The 27398-nt window shown below is 39.0% G+C and overlaps 2 protein-coding genes across 2 annotated transcripts in view; one reads left to right on the top strand and one right to left on the bottom strand.

Moving 5' to 3' along the window:
* Window positions 1-27398, top strand: part of LOC130871005 (zinc finger protein 431-like) — a 230268-nt gene that overhangs the window by 125434 nt on the left and 77436 nt on the right. The window lies entirely within an intron of this gene.
* LOC130870823 (zinc finger protein 120-like) lies at window positions 1330-27202 on the bottom strand. The gene is made up of 5 exons (XM_057763697.1): window positions 27159-27202; window positions 5433-5559; window positions 5181-5241; window positions 3905-4110; window positions 1330-1385 (listed from the first exon to the last, which is right to left on the bottom strand). Exons 1-5 carry the CDS (start codon window positions 27183-27185, stop codon window positions 1330-1332), a joined length of 477 nt encoding a protein of 158 aa, XP_057619680.1. The 5' UTR covers window positions 27186-27202.

The following is a 27398-nucleotide window of genomic DNA, read 5'->3' as shown; positions in this document are numbered from 1 at the left end:
TACTTATAATAATTCTCAGTCTAATAGGAGATATCAATGAACTGTCCTCCCACAGGGGATGCCTAATAGTCCTACATTGTACCAATATTTTGTAAGTAAGCCGTTGGAAATAATTTGTAAACAATTCCCCAAGTCCATAATTTATCATTACATGGATGACATTTTGTTATCTGATTCAAGTAAAGATACTTTAGAAAGGATGTTTGAAGAAGTAAGGTTGTGCACGCCTTTAATCCCAGCACTCGGGAGGCAGAGGCAGGCGGATCTCTGGGATTCGTAGTCTTCCTTGGTACTATATGGTTTGATAATAGAAATATGATAAAGTCTTTACGAGATGAATCCAGGATTCTAGAGGCAAAGGTTGAATGCTTAAAAAAAATTAAGAATGACAACAATCTTCTCAAGAATCAGTTTGAAGTTCTCCAGGCAGAGAACAGATCTTTAACATGACTCGATCAACTGAGCAAAATTTAGAAAAGGTACAGGCTGATGTTAAGGAAAAATTCATTACTACAGAAGAGGGAACAGCAGATTTTGATCATAAGTTTCAGTCCCTTTCTCTAGGAACTGAAACATTAACGGCTGATATTAAGGAGAAATTCATTACTATGGAAGAGGGAACAGCTGATTTGGATCGTAAGCTTCAGTCCCTTTCTGTGGGAAATGAAACTAACGGCTGATATTAAGGAGAAATTCATTACTATGGAAGAGGGTACAGCTGATTTGGATCGTAAGCTTCAGTCCCTTTCTGTAGGAACTGACACATTAACTGAGAGAATCAAAACTGCTGAATGTGACAATCAGATTTTGTCTAAAGCCTGTGACAGATTGGCGGAAAGATTGTCAATTCAAGAAGGCATGGTTTATGCCATGAAAATTCTGTCCAAAGATGAGATGTTATCTCTAATGGACAAACTTCATACTTTAGAATCCTCAATGAAAGCTTTGGAACATAATTCTGGACAGGAGATTCAGACATTGCAAACGTCAAAGAAAGAATACAATGAGCATAAAATAAACGTCATTGAGAGAATTTGCTAAATGTACAGATCACTTTAATGTCTCTCACTAACCAGAAACCGCAATGGACAAATGTCCACCATGACACTCGAGTGAAGATAGTGAATGATTGATTAACCTTCTTCATGATGAAAAAGATATGAAACAAGGATTTCTGGACAATGAAGACCACTGTGATGTCTAAAGTCTTTACCATATTATTTACATGGAAGTTTTTCTCTTTCATGAGTTCTTCCCTCTTGTCTGATGTTAAGATGATAAAAAATAATGTCTTTAACATATATACAGGGCAAAGACACGGACAAACAGTTAGGACCAATTCATTGCCAGGATGAAGGTCAGGTTTTTGAGAACTTCAAGTGGTCCTGCAACAGGAACACCAAAGAGTCTAAGCATGAATATTCACATACTTACAAAAATACACACTAAAATAACATAATTAAAATTAAATAAAATCTTTGGCTAAACAATTTTTCATTCAAGAATGTTTTTCTCCTGTAAGCATTCATTCCTATAACCCAGGTGTTGAGGCATTTAAAGGCTTACTTCCAGAGGTTTCTCAATCATGATTTGGATCATGCAATACAAAGCAAGAACGTAGACTTGAAGTTACGGATATTAATCATTCTCAATTAATGGTATCATTTGGGAATGTTTAGAAAATATTGTCATCCTGGAAGAAATAGGTCATGGGTTTGTTCCTGAGAGTATATATTCACACACCATTTCAAGTTCCGACACCTGGTTCATGCTGCAGGCTTAGGATGTGAGTTCTTAGCTTCCAAATGTAGCTGTCATGCGTGTCTGACACTTCTTGTGACAACTTTCAAAGTGATCATATAATGGTGTGGAACTCAGAGTCACAATAAACTATTATTTTAATTGACTTAGACATTATGTTTTATCACAGACACAGAAGAGGCACTCATACACGTTTATAAAATTTTACATCTGGATAAGGGATAGGGAAAGCTTGGTTAATCAATCATATTTAAGAAGTGGAACATAGTTGAGGCGTGGTCTCCTGGAACCCAGAAGAAAAACCGAGATGGACAAGGTGCTTGAGCTCTGGGTGATTTCCATGGGACACAGAACAACTTGGACTTTCCCTTCTTGTGGCGTGAGTTTCACCTTATAATATGTAAAAATATAATTGTTTATCTTGAAGCTAGCATGGTTATTTCCCGAATCAAGCTAACTTCTCCAGATAAGTGTATTTATAGAAATGAAGAAAGGTGAGTGCACAGGACTTCTGTCCATATAATTTTGCATGTGCAAAAAAAAATAGAGACTTTATAATGCTTGAATAGATTTGACACTTGTAGAGGTGTTTTCTTCCCAGTCTTATGTAAGCAAATGTGTGCTGCCTGAAGATATTTCCAAAATATTTATAGTCATATTCCCTTCAGTATGAATCTTCTCAGGTCATCAGAGTACTGTGATTTGTAAAGGCCTTAATAGACTCCTTATCTACTAAAAGTTTACTCTCATATAAAGATTACCAAGAAGAGGAAAACTTTACCACACTGATTGCACCTAAAGTGTTTGACAGGCTGGACTGTTGTGTCACACCCCTTTAATCCAGCACCTGGCAGACAGAGACTAACAAATCTCTGTGAGTTAGAGGCCAGCCTTGTCTATGAGTGAGTTCCAGAACAGATTCCAATGCTACAGTGAAACCCTACCTCGATAAACCAAAAAAAAGAAAAAAAAAAGTTTCTTTGCAGTATGATTTTTTTCTCAAGATTTTAAAGCCTGATGACACATACAAAGGCTCTACCGCATTGGCTAAAATTGTAGGGTTTCTATTCAGCATGTGTTCTTGGAAGGATGTGTATACTTCTACAACATGCAAAGGCTTTACTACATTGAGTACATTCATAAGGTTTCTCTCCAGTATGCGTTGTTTTGTGAAGTTGGAGAGTACCGGTATATGAAAAGGCTTTACCACATTGATTACATTCATAGGGTTTCTCTCCAGTATGTGTTCCTTTGTGTCTTTGGAGTTTAGAGTGCTCTGAAAAAGCTTTATTACATCGCTTACATTCAAAGGGCTTCTCTCCAGAATGTGTTCTTAGATGTCTTTGAAGTTCACCATGATACGCAAAAGCTTTATCACATTGGTTACATTTATAAGGTATCTCTCGAGTATGTGTTCTTTTATGTATTTGGAGACTACTGTTCCTTGAAAAGGCTTTATGACATTGATTACACTGATAAGGTTGCTTTCCAGTATGTGTTTTTTTATGTATATGGAGATTACTGTTCCTTGAAAAGGCTTTACCACATAGATTACACTGATAAGGTTTCTCTCCAGTATGTATTCTTTGATGTATTTGGAGACTACTGTTCTGTGAAAAGGCTTTACCACATTCATTACACTGATAAGGTTTCTCTCCAGTATGTATCCTCTGATGTAATCGAAGTTTACTGTTCTGTGAAAAGGCTTTACCACATTGATTGCATGTGTAGGGTTTCTCTCCAGTATGTGTTCTTTTATGTGTTTGGAGACTACTCTTCCTTGTAAAGCATTTACCACATTCATTACACTGATAAGGTTTCTCTCCAGTATGTGTTCTTTTGTGAAGTTTGAGAGTATTGGCATGTGAAAAGGCTTTACCACATTGATTACATTCATAGGGTTTCTCTCCAGTATGTGTTCTTTTATGTACTTGGAGATTATATTGACGTAGAAATACTTTACCACATTCATTACATTCATAGCGTTTCTCTTCAGTATGTGTTCTTTCCTGTATTTGGAGTTTAGAGCATTTTGAAAAAGCTTTTTCACATTGATTACATTCATCAGTTTTCTCTCCAGAATGTTGTCTTCTGTGAACTTGAAGACTTCTGACATATGAAAAGTCTTTACTACATTGATTACTTTCATGGAGATTTTCCTTAGCATGTCTACTCTGAAGTAATTGGAGAAAACTGGTAGCTGCAAAGGCTTCATCATATTGAATACCATCATATGGCTTTTCTGCAGAATGAAATTTTTCAAGCCTTTGAAGGTGACTGTAACATGAAAAGGCTTTATCACATTGAGTATAGTCAGAGGGCTTTTGTCCATTATGGTTTCTCTCGTCCCTGCAAAAATAATTAGCACATGTAAACGTTTTACCATGTTTATTACATTGATGAATCATAATATCTGTATGAATTAATTTTTATAATTAAAGAGGAATCAGATTTTAAGTTTTACATTCATGGTGCTCTCTTTCAGTATGGGATGTTTTGTGTCTTTGAAGAACCTTTGATAGTATGGGTCTATTTTTAAATGACTCACATTTATAGCATCATTTTATATGAATTCTTTTACATATTTGAAAGGAACTAGACTAACTCAGTTTTAAATAACCTTATATATGGAATCTTATGTTTTCCTGTAGTGCAATACCTACCACAAGGAAGTGTACTAGAACAAACAAAAGTAAGGACACAGTCTAACACTCACATGGCTTATCGTCAGTGTGAGTTTGCTGATGTCTTCCCGAGAAAGTTTGAAAACCAATTAAATATAATCTTATAGCACATTTAACAAATCTAGCCAGTGTTGAAATACTAAATATCTTTCCTATCTTCTCATTATTCTGAAAGATATACAGTCCCTCTTTCAATTTTGGAAGCTCACTTGTAACATATGACATTCTTATTAAAGGAAAAAGAACTGTCCCTCGAATTCACACAGTTTGACTTTTTGTAAACTGCCAGACATGTGGTATAGGAATTAATGTTTCTCCACAAGAGCCTTTTTGACTCTCATGACCCAACTCTTTCAACAAATTTGGCAAAGTCACAAGTACATGAGTAACATGCGCTTTACTACAGAGTATTTTTGGCACAGTTTTAAACATATACTTATTATCTATTCAATGTGTCCATGTGTGTTATCTGAGTGGTATGAAACTAAATGGATTAGCAGCCCTACAGTATAATTCTCATGGTAGTATCAGTTAAGACATTGTTTCCTTCGCTTCTGTTTAGAGGAATGCACACACCATTTACCTCATATTGACGCATATGATTTTATGAGAAATTAATAATCAACCACATACTTTATGGTGTGCTTATTCATACTATTTTTTTCTTTAAATCTTCCAGGACAAATTAAAATTTCTTCAGAGACAAATATACACCAAGTTGCAAATGAAAGTTACCTTCCATGTTTTCTAGCATTTTGACAATACTCTTCAAAACTATGGTCTTCCCAACAGTACCCTAAAATATAGGAACAGAAAGTAGATAAAATATTAAAGGGTATTGTAGAAAACTGAATATCTTAAGTGAACTATGCCTTAGTTATTTGGCTCATTCTTACTCTTTCTCAAACACAAATATACAAAAGTACCAATAAATAATACACAGTGGTCTCCTTATTTTAAAATGTGAAGGAAAGTTCACAATCTTACCAAGAGTTGTGAGGTTCCTGTATGTCTCCAGCATCACATCTATGTAGAGACTCTTCTGGGAAGGATTCAGCAAAATCCACTCATCCTCAGAGAAGTCAATGTGAACATCCTCATAGGTCACTGAATTCTAGAAAAATCCAATCAACAATAAAACAAAGTGTGATCCTGACATTGGATACTTCTTTTACAATGATATATTTGTATATTGCTGCTGCTTCCCATACTTCCTCCATAACATTGCATTATAATATAAACAAAGATCACTGTAGAAGGAAACTGAAGAAGAGGATCATATGTGCCATTCGTTGGCCATTTAAATAGGATACAGCCTTGAGAAAGAAATGCCAATAAACAGACATACAGAGACAGACAAGCAAGCAGATCAACACTATGGAGAAAACATTACAGAAATAATAAGACCAATGACTATCTAGAAAAAAGATGGCAAAGTTGGGTATATTCACTTGTGACTTTAATCCCAGTGATCAATGTAAAAGCAGATGAAATAAATTGAGTTGGATGTCGGTCAAAGCCTATGCAATGACTTGCAGATAAGCCAGAGTTACAAATCAATAAAACCCAGTATCCATCCATAATCATTGAAATAAAAAATGTAAAAGGAAATCAGAGGTTTTAAATGAAGTTCTTACAAAAAGTTTTGTATTTACTTTAGTTCTACATTCATCTTCCAGAACTTGCAGTGGTCCAGTTTAAACTGTTTCATTATAAGATCTTAAAAGGGAGTGCATGTTTAATACTTACAAGTGGACCAAAGAAAACATCAGCCCTGCAAATGATCATAAACAACATAGAGTAAGGGAGGTGGGTCAAAAATTAAGCGGTCTTGCTTTCCTTGCAAATAAGTGGGCACAATTACCAGTACTAATAGGGACTTGTAATTATGCATTACTTCAACTTCATAGGTTCTGACGTCTCTTGTGACAACCATGAGAAACAGGCACGCCTGTGGTAATACCCTTGTATATTCTTATAACCTCATATTCATTGAAAGCATTCAAAACAAAAAAAATTAGAAACAGGTGGAAAGTCACACCCCTGCAGTGCAAGGATTCAGATGGCAGAGGTATTGATGTCATGGATACTACTCTCCTGGGAAAGGAAATGATACCCTCTACCAAACTTCAAATTTCAAGAAGTTCAGCATCAGAACTTATTCTTGAAATGTACAAAAACCTATATTCCAGGCTCATCAGACAGTAAAAGAATACAGAAAAATAACAAGCATGTTACTCTGCCATTAATCCCTCTGTGCAGTAGCTAGGATCATTTGTATTTCTGAGTTGAGAACAGCATGGTCTAAGGAGCTACATTGAGGACCAAGAGCTACACAGAAAAAACATTGTATTTCAAAAACAAAAGTGAAAACAAAAAATTAAAATAGAAATCAGGATAGCAAAACGCTTAAGAGTGAACAGAAATTGCTTCAACTGCATGTTTTGTCATTTAGTGATACCATCTATAATGGTGGTGAGGTCATAACATCAGCACACACATAACCAGAAATGGGTTCAGTCTATGATCATGTAAATCCAATCCCCAATATAGGAATTTCATCCAAAAGATTTCTCCTACTTAGTGTTCTACAAATACAACAAAGAAGAGCACCCGGAGAGACAATTGTTCAACCACTTCTAATCTGGGACCTTTTCCTTCAATCAACTACATTCTGACCCTGATGCATAAATATTCATAGTCATCCCATGATTAAACGTATTTAGTCTAACTTCAATGACTGTCATAGGCTGGAACAGTTCCTGAAGTGTTTCAATGTGAAGTCTGTTATAACAATCATGATAATGACTTGATTTGGCCATAACCCAGGCCAATAAAGCCACACCTAATAGTGACACTCACTCCCTTGGAGATTATTGGGTTTCACTACATTCAAACTACCAGAGTAGTACATCTGAGTCTTAAGATAGATAGATTCCCAATTATCTGAGGTACTGCCATATTGGTTACGATAGTGGCTCTCCCAATTATCTGAGGTACTGCCATATTGGTTATCATAGTGACTATACAGGTTTACATTCTCAGCAACAATGGGGGAGTATTTCTTTTTGTCCATATTTTTGCCAGTATGATATGTCACTTGGGTTACTGATCCTAGTCAATCAACGTTCTACTAATTCAACATCCTTGCTAGCATGAGTTTTCCATCATGTTATTGAACCTAGCTATTCTGACAGGTATAAGCTGAATTCTAAAAGCTCTTTTGATGTACATTTGATTGATGGCTAAGTATAATGAACATTTAGTTAAGTGTTTCTAAAACAGTTTAGATTCATCTATTTAGAACTCCTTGTTTAAATCTGTACCACACTTTTATTCAATTAATTTATTTTTGGATGTGTTGCTTGAGGTCTTTTGCTTCTGAACAAGTAAATCCATACTACATAGACAAACATGATGTGTACTCACTGTAAGTGGATATTAGCTGTTGAGTAAAGACTTATTACTGTACAATCCACAGACCCAGATAGAGTAAGTGTCAAAGATGGCTGTAGCAGGGGGTGCATGGATCCCAAAGATTCTATTAAATAGACTAGATTTTGTGGGAGTACACAGAGGAAGAACAGGAAGGATCATAAGAGTAAATGGAGGTAGGTAGGGGGAAAACACAGCAAGAAATTAATACAATAAAAAAGTTTTAATGGTTGATGGTCAAACAGTGCAGTAACAACTTTCTGCAATCTTTGAGGGTGATTATAGTGAGGACTCCCTATAACTCAGAAATATGGAGCCTGTACTGGCCATCTTCTGTAATCACATATGGCTCCCAGTGGTGGGACTATAAAACCAAGCCATTCACAAAATATTTGATACACACTTGTGGTATATGGAAGATATATCAGGAAAATGGTGGCTCAAGATTTGTGTAGTGGCTAACCAATGACTGGCCCAAATTGAGGCCCAACATGGCTAGGAAGAGCACCTAGATGGGCAGGATCCAGAAGTTAAATGGCTCAAAGAACTAGAGTAGAAACAAATACAAGTAACAATTAAGAAAAAAGTCAATGTAATGATACCTAATTCCATGTCCAATAGCTCTCCAGGTTTCCAATCCTGTTCAGCTTTGCTGAAAACATCACACTTCTTTTCTTTGGCTGGTTCCATTGCATATTAGTAGCTCTCCTTGGCAGGTAACCTATTACCCTGGGATCTCTAACATCTTGGATAATTAAAGAAATCCAACTTTCCAATATTAAGGCCCACTCAAGATCTCCTGTACCCTTCCATAGGCTTTGGGTCAATACACTGACTCTGCCCTCTGCAGTACACACACCTGGTCTTCTAGACTCTGGTTGACTGAAGTCCACCGCTACTACTGTTTTGGTGGTTACATCCCAGTGCTGGCCTCTCCAGACACTGGGGTCTTCTGTTGTAACTGGGTTTCACCTTCACCAGTGTTTCTCATAGAATCTCCTCAGGGTGCCGCACCTCTTGATCTGACCCTTACAGTCCTGAGCATTCAACTGCCAATGACACTGGACCTTCAGTGATGTCCTTTCCTGACCTCTCACAGTGCCAAGCCTTACATCCATCAATATCTTCAAAATATTACCACCCGGTGATACACATTAGAAACTCCACCTACCTGTTGAGGTACAACTGTGGCTACCCCTGGAAAACAGTTGCTCTGTGTTCTTAGAAAACACTTCCCAGACATTTTCTTATCAGTGATTCTGGTCTCGTAATCATCACTAAATTTTTAGCTCTTGCCGTCCAGCATTAAGTATCCAGCAGAACCATATTTTGCTTAAATACTTCTGATAACTTGCTCATCACAGCTGATTCTTCAGCCCCAGCTAACAAGAAACAGAGAATATAATGCCTTTCTTTTATCCTTAACTCTTAAGCCAGAACCATGTGGCCCCAGCTGTCAGGTTCTGCTGCTTACTGGGGTTAGAGCATGGCACCTTGTTTAATTCTATCTTTACCAGCTTTCTGCTTTTGGCTGTACAAGCTTGGCTGTCCTGAAACTTGATCTGTGAACTAAGCTGTCCTTGAACTAACAGAGGTGTGCAGGCCTCTGTGTTAAGAGTACTAGGATTAAAGTCAATGTGCCACCCCCTCAGGCCACGAATCCCTTTTATTAAGTATCTTCAGTAGAGTTATCACTAACAGCCACTTGGCAGAGTCTATCTTATGCTGTGTTGAGGATTCTTCTTCCCAGGGAATTAATCAAAATCTCCTTACTTCAGCCTCAGGCAGATTTTTTGAACCAAGGCACTTCCTTCACCAAAATATCACAAGAATCATTTGTAAGAAACATATTAAAATTCTACTCTGAAACCTCTTGAGCTGGCTCCTGATATTTCATTTCGTTATCAAGGTCACTCTCTCCCTTGTTCCTCGTAGTATGACCCTGTATGCACTGCCAAATGCATTCTTTCCTTTTTTTAAGCCAAAGAATCAAAGACCTTATGATTCGAAACAAAAGCATGGTTAGGACTATCACAGCAATACTCTAGTCCCTGGGACCAACTTCTGTCTTAGTTTTTTTTTTTTTTTTTTTTTTTTTTTTTTTATAAAGAGACACCATGACCAGAGAAACTCTTCTAACAAAAGTATCTAATTGAGGAGGCTCACATATAATTTCAGAGGTTGAGTTAATTATCATCATGGCTGAAGCCTGTAAGCTAGCAGTCAGATGTTATAAACCCACAGTGACATACTTCCGCTAACAAGAACAGGCCAACTCCAAAATATCCACACCTCCCACTACTTCCACTCCTTAAGAGATTATGATGCCAAATATATTCAAACTATCACAGTGGTATAGCTAAGTCTTGAGGTAGATAGATTAATAATTGTCTGAGGAATTGCCATATTGATTTCCATACTGGCTATACAGGTTTGCATTCCCAGCAGCAATGGGGGAGCATCCCCTTTTTCCATATTTTTGCCAGTATGAGATGTCACTTGTGTTATTGATCCTAGCCAATCTGACAGGTATAAGATGAATCATTAAAGTAATTTTGATTGGTATTTCCTTGATAGCTGAGTATGTTGTACATTTATTTATGTGTTTTAAGCCAGTTAAATTCATTTATTTAGAATTCTTAATTTTGATCTGTACTATATTTTTTCTTGATTATTTGATTTGTTGATGTCTAGTTTCCTCAGTTCTATTTTATTCTGAGCAAGTAAATCCAGAACCACATATATGCACTCATATATATGTGGGTATTAGCAGTTAATTATTTGATTATTAAAGAATAATCACAGTACAATCCACAGACTCAGAGAAGGAAAGTAACAAGAATGGCTATAATAAAGGATGCATGGAACCCACATGAAAAAGGAAATAGACTAGATTTTGTAGGTGAACAGGGAATCACAACAGTACCACATACTCGGTAACAAAGCAAACTTACACAGCTACAAAAAAATATCGGTAACCACATGTGTCTTATCAGATCACCATGGATTAAAGTTAGAATTCAACAACAATGCTATCCCCAGAAAGCCTATGAACTCATGGAAACTGGACAGTCAACTACTGAACCACACCTGGATCAAGGAAGAAATAAAGAAAGAAATTAAAGTCTTTCTTAAATTCAATGAAAACAAAGACTCAACATACTCAAACCTATGGGACACTATGAAAGCAGTGCTAAGAGGAAAGTTCATAGCATTAAGTGCCAACTTAAAGAAAACGGAGAAAGCACACATTGGAGACTTAATAGCCCACCTGAAAGCTTTAGAAAAAAAGAAGCAGACTCACCTAGGAGAAGTAGAAGACTGGAAATAATCAAATTGAGGGCTGAAATAAACAAAATAGAAACACAGAAAACAATCCAAAGAATCAATGAAACAAAAAGCTGGTTCTTGGAGAAAATCAGTAAGATTGATAAACCCCTATCCAAACTAATCAAACGGCGGAGAGAGAATATGCAAATTAACAAAATCAGAAACGAAAAGGGAGACATAACCACAGACACAGAGGAAATTCAGAGAATCATTAGATCTTACTACAAAAACCTGTATGCCACAAAATTGGAAAATGTAAAAGAAATGGACACTTTTTTAGATAAGTACCATATACCAAAGTTAAACCAGGACGAGGTGAACAATCTAAATAGACCTGTTATCGCGAAGAATTAGAAGTTGTTATAAAAAACCTCCCCACCAAAAAAAGCCCAGGTCCAGACGGCTTCAATGCAGAATTCTACCAGAACTTCCAAGAAGACCTAATACCTATACTCCTTAATGTATTTCACAATATAGAAACAGAGAAGTCATTGCCAAATTCCTTTTATGAAGCTGCAGTTACTCTGATACCAAAACCACACAAAGACACAACTAAGAAAGAGAACTACAGGCCAATCTCTCTCATGAACATCGACGCAAAAATACTCAATAAAATACTGGCAAACTGAATCCAAGAACACATTTAAAAAATTATCCATTATGATCAAGTAGGCTTCATCCCAGAGATGCAGGGCTGGTTCAACATACGAAAATCTATCAATGTAATCCATCATATAAATAAACAGAAAGAAAAAAACCATATGATCATTTCATTAGATGCTGAAAAAGCATTTGACAAAATTCAACATCCCTTTATGATAAAGGTCTTGGAGAGATTAGGAATACAAGGGTCGTACCTAAGTATAATAAAAGCTATTTACAGCAAGCCGTCAGCTAACATCAAATTAAATGGAGAGAAACTCAAAGCTATTCCACTAAAATCAGGAACACGACAAGGTTGTCCACTGTCTCCATACCTCTTTAATATAGTGCTTGAAATTCTAGCAATAGCAATAAGACAACATAAAGGGATCAAAGGGATTCAAATTGGAAAGGAAGAAGTTAAACTTTCATTATTTGCAGACGATATGATAGTGTACATAAGCGACCCCAAAAACTCCAGCAAAGAACTCCTTCAGCTGATAAACACCTTTAGTAGTGTTGCAGGATACAAGATCAATTCCAAAAAAATCAGTTGCCCTCCTATACACAAAGGATAAGGAAGCAGAGAGGGAAATCAGAGAAGCATCACCCTTCACGATAGCCACAAATAGCATAAAATATCTTGGGGTAACTCTAACCAAGGAAGTGAAGGATCTATTTGACAAGAACTTTAAGTCTATAAAGAAAGAAACTGAGGAGGATACCAGAAAATGGAAGGATCTCCCTTGCTCTTGGATTGGGAGAATCAACATTGTAAAAATGGCAATTCTACCAAGGGCAATTTATAGATTCAATGCAATCCCCATTAAAATCCCATCAAAATTCTTCACAGATCTTGAGAGGACAATAATCAACTTTATATGGAGAAACAAAAAACCCAGGATAGCCAAAACAATCTTATATAATAAAGGATCGTCTGGAGGCATTACCATCCCTGACTTCAAACTCTATTACAGAGCTTCAGTATTGAAAACAGCTTGGTATTTGGCATAAAAACAGAGAAGTCGATCAATGGAACCAAGTAGAAGACCCTGATTTTAACCCATAAACATATGAACACCTAATTTTTGATAAAGGAGCTAAAAGTATTCAATGGAAAAAAGAGAGCATCTTCAACAAATGGTGCTGGCAGAACTGGTTGGCAACCTGTAGAAGAATGAAAATAGATCCATATCTATCGCCATGCACAAAACTCAAGTCCAAATGGATTAAAGACCTCAATATTAGTCTGAACACACTGAACCTGATAGAAGAAAAAGTGGGAAGTACTCTACAACATATGGGTACAGGAGATCACTTCCTATGTTTATCCCCAGCAGCACAGACATTAAGGACAACATTGAATAAATGGGACCTCCTGAAACTGAGTAGCTTCTGTAAAGCAAAGGACACTGTCACTAAGACAAAAAGGCAACCCACTGACTGGGAGAAGATCTTCACCAACCCTGCAACAGACAAAGGTCTGATCTCCAAAATATATAAAGAACTCAAGAAACTAGACTTTAAAATGCTAATTAACCCAATAAAAATGGTGCACTGAACTGAACAGAGAATTCTCAACAGAAGAAACTCAAATGGCCAAAAGACACTTAAGGTCATGCTCAACCTCCTTAGTGATAAGGGAAATGCATATTAAAACAACTTTGAGATACCATCTTACACCTGTCAGAATGGCTAAAATCAAAAACACCAATGATAGCCTTTGCTGGAGAGGTTGTGGATAAAGGGGCACACTCATCCATTGCTGGTGGGAATGCAAATTTGTGCAACCACTTTGGGAATCAGTGTGGCAATATCTCAGGAAATTTGGGATCAACCTACCCCAAGATCCAGTAATACCACTCTTGGGAATATACCCAAGAGATGCCCTATTATATGACAAAAGTATCTGTTCAACTATGTTCATAGCTGCATTGTTTGTAATAGCTAGAACCTGGAAACAACCTAGATGACCTTCAATGGAGGAACGGATGAAGAAAGTGTGGAATATATACATATTAGAGTACTACTCAGTGGTAAAAAACAATGACTTCTCGAATTTTGCGTGCAAATGGATGGAAATAGAAAACACTATCCTGAGTAAGGTATCCTAGACCCAAAAAGAGGAACATGGGATGTACTCACTCATAATCGGTTTCTAGCCATAAATAAAGTACATTAAAAAAAAGAAGGAAATTGGAGGAGAAGATATAGAGGAGAAGGCATCAGGGCAGGGGAATGAAAGATGTAAATGTTGGGCAAATTGTAGTGCAGATATATTTTATGAGAGAAAAATTTCTAAAAGAAAAGAAAAAGAAAGAGGAATGTGAATGCTGTGGGGAAAGACTGGACCAAAGCAAGATTAAAACTCAGCAGGATGAAAACAAAATCCTTCAATTCCATATCTGACTCAACGGGCTTCATTCTAAAACAACTCAGATAGCTGCATCACTGTAACCGTTTGTTCTCGTCACTCATTTGCTAGTTCCACTCTCTGTACGCAGCTGTCCATGGCAAATGCCTCCTAGCTTGGCTATGTCACTATCCCGTGTTCTCAAAAGAACACAAACTTCTTCAGAGCTTCAGGCAATAAACTCTCAAAGGCTCCTCACTAGGTTCCCGACCCTGCCAAATGCAGCAAGATACAGCAATGTTGAGCTGAACCCACAGAAGGAGAATCCACGACCTTTACAGTTCACATCTTTATTGTTCCCAGGATCAGTACATGGGGGATCATGACAAGTTTGGCTTCTAAGTTGGGATGGAACCCACCAGAGTTGCATGGACCAGAGACACAGTAGGTTTTGAATGAAGCTGACTCCTGGACCTAGGAATCACTTTGCTTACTACTTCCATCCATAGATGGTTTAGCTAGATGGAATCTCACCCTAAGAGTACCATGCTAGGCTTCCTCGCTAGAGCATGGAATTTCCTTTAATGGTGAAAATCTACTTGAAAGTTTCTGCCATCTGAATCTACCCAAAGCTTTATTTCATTACCAATAAGACTTCTGGATTTCATTCTGTCCCACTTGTTTAGTTTCTTTATAATAAACCTGAATCAGTCAACTGTAAAAACTATCCAGCAGAATCAATACTTTAAGAAATCAGCCTCTACTTTTTAACTTTGGCTTATTCAATTTTCAGGTAATGGAGGAAGTAAGAATTGTTTGGGACAAAAATATAATCCAATGACCTCTAGCTTAATTTTTCATGGAGTCTACTTCCGACTGAACTCCTATGAAGTCTACCTTCACTGTCTGCATTCCGCTCAACGCTCCCATCTTTTCAGTCCCATAAGAATGACTGCTGAAGCTCTGTGTGTTCGTTTCTAGGGATTTTGCCATCTCAATCTTAATATCTTCAACATTCCTCCAAAATCACCAATTCAAAGTCCTTTGCAATAACAAAATCACTCTGTTGTACCACATTTTCTTATAATTTCCTTGTTATTTGCTGTGACATAATTCTAATCAAAAGCATCTCCATATTTACTTCACTAATATTACAAGATCACAAACCCATCATCATGGGAGCTTAGGACAGAAATTCAAGATAGCACCTGAAGTAACAAAAAATATATGGGAAAAATTTATTAGCTTTTCTCTCATTTGGTCACTGTCTCAAGTTCAGCTAGCCCTCTTATCCAGTCAAGCTCCATTTGCTTATGAGTATTGCCAGACTCAGGCGAAGAGTCTTCCTACATCAATCATCAATCAACACAATTTCTCACAGACATAGTAACTAGTGATTCTGAGTGGCCATGCCATCAACTGATGTTCCCTCAGATGACTCTAGGCTACATTATGTTGACAGGTGAAACTAAGACAAAGAGACAAAAATATATGAGAATGTTTGAAAAACACAAAACCAGTGCATTGACTGTATCAATCACTCAAAACAGCAGAAACACAAACATGAAGACTGCAACAACTGGAAAACACAGATATACATATAAATTACGAAAGGCAAGCCTCTAAGATCAAGAAGAGAAAATAAAACTGTCCCTTTACAGACAGCACCCAAAGCAACAAAAGTTTATGGAATTCTTAATAAAATAGTAAATTTCCTGAATGCAAAAATTGTCTTATGCTGTATAGAATGTGTAGTAAGGGAAACACTCCTCCATTGCCTGTGGGCATGTAAACCTGGAAATCAGCCAATTTGGAAAACACTATGACAGTTTCTTTTAAATTTGGAAACAAGCTACCTCAAGACTCAGTAATATCACTCTTGGGTATATACCCAATTGATGCTCAATAATACTATATAGACTTTTGCTCAACTATGTTAATAGCAGCATTCTTTATAATAGCCAGAACCTAAAAACAACCTAGCAGTCCCTCAACCAAAAAATTTACAAAGAAAATATGGTATATGTGCACAGTGCAATAGTACTCAGTGGGGGAAAAAACAGTGACATCTTTAAATTTGCATGCAAATGAATGGAAGTAGAAAAAAATCTTCCTGAGTGAGGTAACCCAGACCCAGAAAAAAGAAGATGGTGCATATTCACACATAAATGGATATTAGATATCAAGCAAAGGATAACAATCCCATAGGCCACATCCCCAGAGAAGCTAGCGAATAATGAAAACCTTAAGAGAGAAACATACATTGATCTCTCTGGGAAGGGGAAATAAGATAAAATCTCCTGAGCAAATTGAGACAACAGTTCTGTTAGGCAGAGCCAAATCATTTTACATAGATCTTCTATTTTGGTTGAACTAGTATAACTACAGCAATTTGGTCTCATGATAAAGTCAGTCCTTTATTAAGCTTTTTTTATGATCCTTATCTGTACTTTATTTTTTAACTGCTGGCTTGTCGCAACTCCCTTAAGAGAGGTCTTTCTGATTTAGCAGTTTGGGGGTCAGAGTTTCAAAACAGTGGCTTCCTGGTTTGCCAGCACAAATGAGTCTGGCACTTTTGGGAGGTCTGGCTATGGAGCATTTAAATTTGATTTTTACTTGTGAACAACAGGCAATTTCCATTGGTATAGATTCTTGTATATTGATACAAACTGAAATTAAATTTGAATATGTTCCTATTTTCATCTACAATATTTGTATACCTAAGCAAAGTTATTTTGTCATATTGAATGTATGCATGCTTCTACCTCTCCTGAAGACATTTTGTATATTGATACAAGTTTAGGATGTATTTATCATATTGCAATATACATTTCTATCTCTGATTAGGATACTTATAGTTGTTTACATTTTGAGGTCATTGTCCTCATTTCTTGGACAGTTGTTTAAAGATTGTTTACTGATCATTAGACCGCCTTGGCAGGTCACTCTGTCTAGGGTCTGTAACCCGCCTGGCTGGTCAGTTATTCCAGGGTCATGGAGAGGTACCACCTGAAAGACATAGGCCGATAAGAGGAAGCAGGCCAAGCAAACTTGTCAAAGCCTCCGTTTATTAGAGTCATGGTTACAGCTTATATAGCCCCTGGATGAGGAGCTTGAGGGGCTGGGGCACAGGATCTTGCCACGTGGTCCATACCCGTCACGTAGGCCAAGAGGTTACGATCGGTCAGGTTACGATTCCTTGGTCAGGAAGTCACAAGTTGACACACCTAGTTTTAGAGATCATTAGAGTGTGAGGTGGGCTCCGCTAACAGATAGCTCTCTATTAACAGACAATTAGGGTGTGGGATAGGGTTTGTCAATAAGACTATTCTCAATATAATTGGGAAGTGGGGCCCTCTGCAAAACTCCTCACGGCGGTGATTCCTATAATAATTTTGGGGGGACATGGCTCCTGACACTGATCTTACTACAAAAGCCTGTATGCCACAAAACTGGAAAATGCAAAAGAAATGGACATTTTTTTAAGATAAGTACTATATACCAAAGTTAAACCAAGACCAGGTGAACAATCTAAATAGACATGTTAGTCGCAAAAAATTAAAAACTGTTATCAAAAACCTCCCTTCCAAAAAAAGCCTAGGACCAGATGGTTTCTTTTTTCTTTTTTCTTTTTTTTTTTTTGGTTTTTGAGACAGGGTTTCTCTGTGGCTTTGGAGCCTGTCCTGGAACTAGCTCTGTAGACCAGGCTGGTCTCGAACTCACAGAGATCCGCCTGCCTCTGCCTCCCGAGTGCTGGGATTAAAGGCCTTTGCCACCATTGCCTGGCTAAAATTTATTTATTTATTATGTATACAATGTTCTGTCTGTGTATATGCCTGCAGGCCAGAAGAGGGCACCAGACCCCATTGCAGATGGTTGTGAGAATTGAACTCAGGACCTTTGGAAGAGCAGGCAATGCTCTTAACCTCTGAGCCATCTCTCCAGCCCTACCAGATGGTTTCATGCAGAATTCTACTAGAACTTCCAAGAAGAGCTAATACCTATAATCCTTAATGTATTTCACAATATAGAAACAGAAGAATCAATGGCAAATTTCTTTTATGAAACTACAGTTACTCTGATACCAAAACCACACAAAGACCAACCAAGAAAGATAACTACAGGCCAATCTCTCTCATGAACATCGACGCAAAAATCCTCAATAAAATACTGGCAAACCGAATCCAAGAACACATTAGAAAAATTATCCATTATGATCAAGTAGGCTTCATCCCAGAGATGCAGGGCTGGTTCAACATATGCAAATCTATCAATGTAATCCATCATATAAATAAACAGAAAGAAAAAAAACATATAATCGTTTCATTAGATGTTGAAAAAGCATTTGACAAAATTCAACATCCCTTTATGATAAAGGTCTTGGAGAGATTAGGGATACAAGGGTCATACCTAAATATAATAAAAGCTATTTACAGCAAGCCGACAGCTAACATCAAATTAAATGGAGAGAAACTCAAAGCCATCCCACTAAAACCAGGAACATGACAAGGCTGTGCACTCTCACCATACCTCTTCAATATAGTGCTTGAAGTTCTAGCAATAGCAATAAGACAACATAAGGGGATCAAGGGGATTTGAATTGGAAAGAAAGAAGTTAAACTTTCGTTATTTGCAGACGATATGATAGTATACATAAGCGACCACAAAAACTCTACCAAAGAACTCCTATAGCTGATAAACACCTTTAGTAATGTGGCAGGATACAAGATCAACTCCAAAAAACCAGTTGCCCTCCTATACACTAAGGATAAGGAAGCAGAGAGGGAAATCAGAGAAGCATCACCTTTCACGACAGCCACAAACAGCATAAAATATCTTGGGGTAACTCTGACCAAAGAAGTGAAAGATCTATTTGACAAGAACTTCAGATCTTTGAAGAAAGAAATTGAAGAGGATACCAGAAAATGGAAGGATCTCCCTTGCTCTTGGATTGGGAGGGTCAACATAGTTCCTATGTATAACCCCAGCAGCACAGACATTAAGGGAAACATTGAATAAATGGGACCTCCTGAAACTGAGAAGCTTCTGTAAAGCAAAGGACACTGTCACTAAGACAAAAAGGCAACCCACTGACTGGGAGAAGATCTTCACCAACTCTGCAACAGACAAAGGTCTGATCTCCAAAATATAAAGAACTCAAGAAACTAGACTTTAAAATGCTAATTAACCCAATTAAAAAATAGGGCACTGAACTGAACAGAGAATGCTCAACAGAAGAAGTTCAAATGGCCAAAAGACACTTAAAGTCATGCTCAACTTCCTTAGCGATCAGGGAAATGTAAATCAAAACAACTTTGAGATACCATCTTACACCTGTCAGAATGGCTAAAATCAAAAACACCAATGATAGCCTTTGCTGGAAAGGATGTGGAGTAAGGGGTATACTCATCCATTACTGGTGGGAATGCAAACTTGTGCAACCACTTTGGAAAGCAGTCTGGCAGTTTCTCAGCAAATTTGGGATTGACCTACCCCAGGACTCAGCAATAACATTCTTGGGAATAAAACCAAAAGATGCCCAATCATACTACAAAAGCATTTGTTCAACTATGTTCATAGCAGCATTATTTGTAATAGCTAGAATCTGGAAACAATCTAGATGCCCATCAATGGAAGAATGGATAAAGGAAGTGTGGTACATCTACACATTAGAGTACTACTCAGCGGTAAAAAACAATGACATCTGAAATTTTGCATGCAAATGGATGGGAATAGAAAATACTATCCTGAGTGAGGTAACCCAGACCCAAAAAGAAGATCATGGGATGTACTCACTCATTAGTGGATGCTAGCCATAAACAAAGGACATTGAGTCTATATTTCATGATCTTAGAGAAGCTAAGTAATAAGGTGAACTCAAAGAAAAACATATATAGATCCTTCTGGAAATTGGAAGCAGACAAGATCGCCAGGCAGAAGCTGGAGCATGGGGGTGGGGGTGGGGTAGGGGGAAGAAGAGAGGGGGACAGAGAAAGAAGAAGGGGAATGTTAGGGAGAGCTTTGGAAAGTGGGATGGTTTAGATGGAGGAAGGATAGATATGGGAGCAGAGAAGAAGATATCTTAATTAAGGGATGTATTGTTGGGTTTGCAAAAGCCTTGACTCTAGAGGGGTTCTCAGGTGTCCACAGGGATGTCCCCAGCTAGGACCCTGCACAGTGGAGGAGAGGGTACCTGACCTGGCATTGAAAATGACAAGGCTGCCGGGCGGTGGTGGCGCACGCCTTTAATCCCAGCACTCGGGAGGCAGAGGCAGGCGGATCTCTGTGAGTTCGAGACCAGCCTGGTCTACAAGAGCTAGTTCCAGGACAGGCTCCAAAGCCACAGAGAAACCCTGTCTCGAAAAACCAAAAAAAAAAAAAAAAAATGACAAGGCTGTGCTCTCTCTCCATACCTCTTCAATCTAGTGCTTGAAGTTCTAGCAATAGCAATAAGACAACATAAGGGGATCAAGGGGAGCTGAATTGGAAAGGAAGAAGTTAAACTTTCATTATTTGCAGATGATATGATAGTATACATAAGCGACCCCAAAAACTCTACCAAAGAACTTCTACAGCTGATAAACACCTTTAGTAATGTGGCAGGATACAAGATCAACTCCAAAAAGTTATAGTCAGACTGATAATTACCTTGAATATCACCATAGAACCTTCATCTGGTGACAGATGGAGATAGAGACAGAGATAGTGCTTCCACATGGGAGCACTGGAATGAGCTCCCAAGGTCCAGTTGAAGAGCAGAGGAGGGGGAATATGAGCAAGAAAGTCAGGACCGAGAAGGGTTGGCCCACCCACTGAGACAGAGTGCCTGATCTAATGGAGCTCACCAAAGCCAGCTGGACTGGGACTGAATGAGCTTGGCATCAAACTGGACCCTCTGAAGGTGGTTCACAATTGAGGCAGACTGAGAAGCCAACAATAATGGCACTGGGATTTGTCTCTACTGCATGTACTGGCTTTTTGGGATCCTATTCTATTTGAATGCATACCTTTCTAAGCCTGGATATAGAGGGGATGGCCTTGGACTTTCCATAGGAAAGCATATCCTGCCCTCTCGTAGGACTGGAGAAAGAGGGGGAAGTGTGAGTGGAGGAACAGCAGGACAGAACTGGGAGGAGGGGAGGAAGTGAAAATTTTGAATGATATTATTTATAAAGTAATAAAAATTTATTAGAAAAAAATTTCCTGCCTCTGAAAAAAAGTCTGCCAGTTACTCTAGGCCTTAGCCAAAGTTGGTTGCTCCAACATTGCAAATAAGACTTTGGGTGACGCAACAGACAAAGGTCTGATCTCCAAAATATATAAAGAACTTAAGAAACTAGATGTTAAAATGATAATTAACCCAATTAAAAAAATGGGGCACTGAACTGAACAGAGAATTCTCAACAGAAGAAGTTCAAATGGCCAAAAGATACTTAAGGTCATGCTCAACCTCCTTAGCGATCAGAGAAATGCAAATCAAAACAACTTTGAGATATCATCTCACACCTGTCAGAATGGCTAAAATCAAAAACACTAAGGATAGCCTTTGCTGGAGAGGTTGTGGAGAAAGGGGTACCCTCATCCATTGCTGCTGGGACTGCAAACTTGTGCAACCACTTTGGAAATCAGTGTGGCGGTTTCTCAGTAAAATTGGGATCAACCTACTCCTGGACCCAGCAATAACACTCTTGGGAATATACCCAAGAGATGCCCTATCATATGACAAAAGCATTTGTTCAACTATGTTCATAGCAGCATTATTTGTAATAGCCAGAACCTGGAAGCAACCTAGATGTCCTTCAATGGAAGAATGGATGAAGAAAGTGTGGAATATATACACATTAGAGTACTACTCTGCGGTAAAAAACAATGACTTCTCGAATTTTGCAAGCAAATGGATGGAAATAGCAAATACTATCCTGAGTGAGATAACCCAGACCCAAAAAGAAGATCATGGGATGTACTCACTCATAATTGGTTTCTCGCCATGGACAGGAGCCACTGAGTCTATAATTTGTGATTCTAAAGAAGCTAAACAAGAGGGTAAACCCAAGGAAAAACATATAATTATCCTCCTGGCTATGGGAAATAGAAAATATTGCCGGGCAAAAAAATTGGAATCTTGGGGTTGGGGCAGGATGGGGGTAAGGGGAGATGGGGAGAGAAAAGTGTGAAGGAGAGGATGAGAGGAACTTGGGGAAACGGGATGATTGGGGATAAAGGAAGGTTGGATAGGGGAGCAGGGAAACTCATATCTTAGTTAAGGGAGCCACCTAAGGGTTGGCAAGAGACTTGAACTTGGAGTGGCTACCAGGTGCCCAGGGTAATGTCCCCAGTTAGTTCCTTGGGCACCTGAGGATAGGGAACCTGAAATGACCCTATCCTATAGCCATACTGATGAATATCTTGCATATCACCATAGAACCTTCATCTAGCGATGGATGGAGATAGAGACAGAGACCAACACTGGAGCACCGGACTGAGCTCCCAAGGTCCTAATGAGGAGCAGAAGGAGGGAGAACATGAGCAAGGAAGTCAGGACCACGAGGGGTGCACCCACCCATTGAGACAGTGGGGCCAATCTATTGGGAGCTCACCAAGGCCAGCTGGACTGTGACTGAAAAAGCATGGGATAAAACCGGACTCTCTGAACATGGCAGACAATGAGAGCTGATGAGAGGCCAAGGACAATGGCACGCGGTTTTGATCCTACTTCATGTTCTGGCTTTGGGGGAGCCTAGACAGTTTGGATGTTCACCTTCCTAGACCTGGATGTAGGGGGGAGAACCTTGGACTTTCCACAGGGCAGGGAACCCTGACTGCTCTTGGGACTGGAGAGGCAGGAGAAGAGGAGTGGGGGGAGGGGGAGAGGGGCGGGAGGAGGGGGAGGGAAATGGGAGGCGAGGAGGAGGCGGAAATTTTTTTTTTAATAAAAAAAAATTAAAAAAAAAAGACTTTGGGTGATTGCCCAGGTAGACAGTTGTCTCTGTCATTTGTTGCATATTTTAGAAGTTGCTTGATTGCATTTCCTGCTTATTGAAGAAATATTATTTCCTTTCTTGGGTCTTCAATGGGGTTGAAGACTAGATAGCTATAGTTACTTTCGTCTCATGACTTGGCCAATTTATTTATAATGCAAGACTTAAACTCTTTAGGATAGGATAGTTATTGAAACATTTAGTATATGTTTCTTGCTTGATATTGTTTATGCTTGTTGTAATTCTAATTTTTATACCTGATAGTTGTTCTATTGTATATAATTTTGTATTAGGCTCAGAACTCTCTTATTTAAATAAAGGGGGGGAAGTGCTGTAGAAAATCATACAGCCAGTAGCCTTTATGTGGCCCACTCAATTGTTCATGGCCTCTTATACTATAAATGCTGATGTAAAGCATGCACTCCTTCTCACTTCTGCCTGCAGGATTTGTTTGCTATTCCCTGTTCGAGCAGAGGACTGTGATCTAAATAAATAACCCTGTATCATCCTCAGTTCTGAGCTAGTGTAGAACTTCGTTTTAGCGTCCAATTTCAAACTTCCAACTACATAATGTGGGGGCAAGCCTGAATGAAAAAAATGCCTTGCTCTAAAGAGAAATAAATAAATAACACTTGGAAAAATAAAGAATGAAATCTGTAATAACCAAGTAACAGTGGAGAACAGAACCAAATAGAAAATAGTGTCGGAATGTATTTAAAGAAATGAAATTTGAGCCGGGTGGTGGCGGCGCATGCCTTTAATCCCAGCACTTGGTAGGGAGAGGCAGGCAGATCTCTGTGAGGTCGAGGCCAGCCTGGTCTACAAGAGCTAGTTCCAGGACAGGAACCAAAAGCTACGGAGAAACACTGTCTCGAAAAATCAAAAAAAAAAAAAAAAAAAAAAAGAAATAAAATTTGAAAAAGGATACAAATAATGCACCTTTTCAAACAAATAAAAACAATTTATTTTAAAAACAATAAGATATACCTCAGGTATACTGACTTTGAAAAAGATTAGGTCATTTCACTGTAGATTGAATGCCACTAATAATAGACTGATTGGTATTCCTCAAATGCACATGTTGGCTGCTGAGATGTGTAGCCTGATACACTTACTTAATGTCAATGGCCTGTTTCTCGATCCTTACAGCTGACTTTACTGAGTCAAGCAGGATTGAAAACATCTACACAGGACAGTTATCTAACCGCAAACTCAATATTCACTGGCTCAAGCTAATCTTCCCAAATTATAAACTCACAAATTATGTCTGTCTTCATTCACACGCAATAAATTAATACGTCCTGGCATGTTAAAAAAATCACTAAAAATGTCTGTATTGGTTTTTATTTTTAATGAATGTGCAGAGACAACATGACCACCATAACCTGTATAAAGAAAATATTTAATGAAGTTTGTTCATTTCGAGTTCAGATTTCAGTGAATTTTCATCATGGTGGGGGCATGATGTGCAGGATGATGTGGTGCTGGTTACAACTTGGAATGCAGACCACAGGAAATAGAGTGACATGCTTGGCAGTATCCAGAACACAGGAAGTCTCCAAGCCCATCCACATTGACACACTGGTTTCAACAAGACCACACCCATTTCAAAAAACCCATACTTCCTAATAGTACCACACCCTATGAGAATATAGGGACCAATTACATTCAGTGCCACAATCAGGTTCTTTGTCAGACTGCTGACTCCAGCAGCTGATTTCCTCCCATTTCCCCTGCAGTGCACTCAGTAAACTATTCTTTCTCCTCTGGTCTGAAGGCAGAAACCATGTTCCACATGCAAATCCTTCTCCTGTGACTGTAATGGATAGTCAACTACATGACTCAAGTGGGCAATTTTAAAAGTCTGAGGTTGCACAGGTGTTTAATTTAAGAATTTTGGAGGTGTAATCAAAAGGATAGCAAGGTCACTGACTAGAAAGCAAGACACGGGGATAAAGTTCACCTAAGTAAGTATAGGAGAGCTTGTCTCAGAAATATTTTTCTAAAAGGCTGGGAGTACAGCTGTTCTAGAATAGACTTACAAAGCAAAGATATTACCAGAATTATTACATGAGTATACCAGAGACCTAAAAAAGCAGGTCATACTTTAGTGATAGGGCCTGAGGTGGAGGTGCCCGAAGGTGAGAAAGACAGAAAAAGTAGAACAAAGCAAAGATAAAAGCTGAGGCAGGAGTCTTGCATATGCTATGTCTTGTTCCAAGTAAGCAATAGGAATAGCTGCTTGCACACTACTTCCAGAGGAAAATGGAGTCAGCAGCAATTACCATACAATGGGACAAACTCAGGAGACAGTGAATCAAACACCACAGCACAAGGGATCACAGGATATCTCTAGGATGTTATGGACTAAGCCCTCAGTGGCCTTGGGACTGATAACTGTAGCCCTGCGCGATGTGAAGAGTAGTGTTCTGAGGATCTGAAGACCCTGCTCACAAGGACACAGGCTCGAGACCATTACTACCTCTCCCTAGCACATTCTTGCTTCCAATGTAGGAGCTCTGTCTTATTCTGCATAGCTCAGGAACTTAGGAAAAACTACTAATGCCTAGACACTAGGCTGTTCCTGGCTCTGACAACAAGTCCCTGGGTTTGAGAAGGAGCTATGTTCCGTCTCCATGAGGGAGAACTGAAATGAAAAGTGTTCCTTGATCAGCCGAGTCCTCTGCACAACAGTGTTTTCCTTTTCAAACAGCTGAAACCAGCTCTCATCATGTGCATTTGGCAGAACATTAATTTTCCATAGAAGAAAACTGGGTATTTATGGGAGACCATGCCCTCAAGTTCACTGTGACCCTGTAATGGCCCCTTGAGCAGCTTGTGAGAGGCCTGTTCTTTAATATGGAAATAGGCCACGTGGCTGTAAATCAGCAGTGTCTACTGTGTCCTGGATTAGAGCCAAATGTTTGGGCAATCCTAGAGAACAAATATGTATCCTAGCATCCTAATCTCTAGCAGGCCTAGTTAGCAGACGACTTATCTTTGGGTAATTTAGAGTCAGCTCTCCCTCAGCTAAATATCTCCTAGGCATTGGTGGAGCCTTTACATCAACAATTCTACTCTTCTGCATCAAGGTTAGTAGTGGAGTGGGAACGAACGCAAGAATGCCATTTACAAACTCCACAAAATTAACTCCAAATGGATCTTACTACTAAGTGTTAAACACAAAACGCTGAACTTCTGAAATAACCTAGAAAAACTCTCCAACAGCTTGGCTTCCATACGCATCAAAATTACGTTGATATAGACTACAAAGAAGTTTCTATGAAAGACCCTTGGGGAAGACCTTCCCTCAAGAGGAGACCCCTGAACCCAAGGAACAGTCCGAGACCACTGGCTGTAAATAGCAAGAGGTTTATTGGGTGTACACAGGTACCTGCGGGCAGCAAAGTCTTTCCGAGGACTTGCATGCCCTGCAGTCTGGGAGGTCTTTTTATAGGAAAAGGCAGCAGAGGCAGGCATATAGAAACAGATGGATGGTTACAGGGATCCCATTGGTCAGTTCGAATGAGGCGATGGGTTCACTTGGGGACAAGCTCCTCCGGGTCATGTAGATCTGATAATAGCTGACTTGGCCCTATCTAGGGCACATGTAGTTTTTCCCAGAACTTTTAGTTCCCCTCCTAGGCCTGATATATCCTGTTTGGCAGCCTAGGAGTACCGACTTTACCTTGAACTTACATTTTTGTGTGAAAGCCTTGCAAAATGGCATTACAGCAGCTAAGCTGGGGTCTTTCATCTACACACAACTCCTTCCTCGAAATGCTTTTCCCAGATGCAGCCCACAGAGGAATTTTTTTCAAGACCAGAAACTGTGTTGCGAGTACCACATGGGACCTAAGAGAACCCTGATTGTAGGCTTAGGCTCCCACCCAGCCTCCGGGAGGATCTGCAACCCTGTCTCATATAGCTCACCCTCCTCTCCTCCCCACCTTGGCACAGCAGCCCCTTACTCACCATGTCGTGGCTTCCATGCTCACCCATGCTTTCCTCCAAGTTCCCTGCTGTGTCACTCACAGCACAGCACACAACTCACTGAGGCCTGCTCTGCTTTAAAATCAAGCCTGTAAAATGGCGCCAGGAAGTCCCACCTGACTTTTGACTGACAGGTCAGCTTGGAGGCTGTGATTGGCTAGTGAGACTTGAGTGACAAGAACACCTCTCTCAGGGTTACAGTGTATTTAAAGGCACAGCACA

Source organism: Chionomys nivalis, chromosome 3 (genome assembly GCF_950005125.1).
Source record: "Chionomys nivalis chromosome 3, mChiNiv1.1, whole genome shotgun sequence".
In the NCBI taxonomy this organism is placed as follows: domain Eukaryota; kingdom Metazoa; phylum Chordata; class Mammalia; order Rodentia; family Cricetidae; genus Chionomys; species Chionomys nivalis.
The sequence above is the reverse complement of the archived record's forward strand: the minus strand, read 5'-3'. Positions and strand labels throughout refer to the sequence as shown.

What these genes read in the sequence shown, in the direction of transcription:
- LOC130870823 (XM_057763697.1), bottom strand. Translation starts at nt 27,185, where the DNA reads ATGGGTGAGCATGGAAGCCACGACATG. An exon ending in CAGGAACCTCACAACTCTTG is followed by an intron (nt 5,242 to 5,432) that starts GTAAGATTGTGA and finishes CCTATATTTTAG; the next exon opens with GGTACTGTTGGGAAGACCAT. An exon ending in TAAGGAAAATCTCCATGAAA is followed by an intron (nt 1,386 to 3,904) that starts GTAATCAATGTA and finishes TTCCTGTTGCAG; the next exon opens with GACCACTTGAAGTTCTCAAA.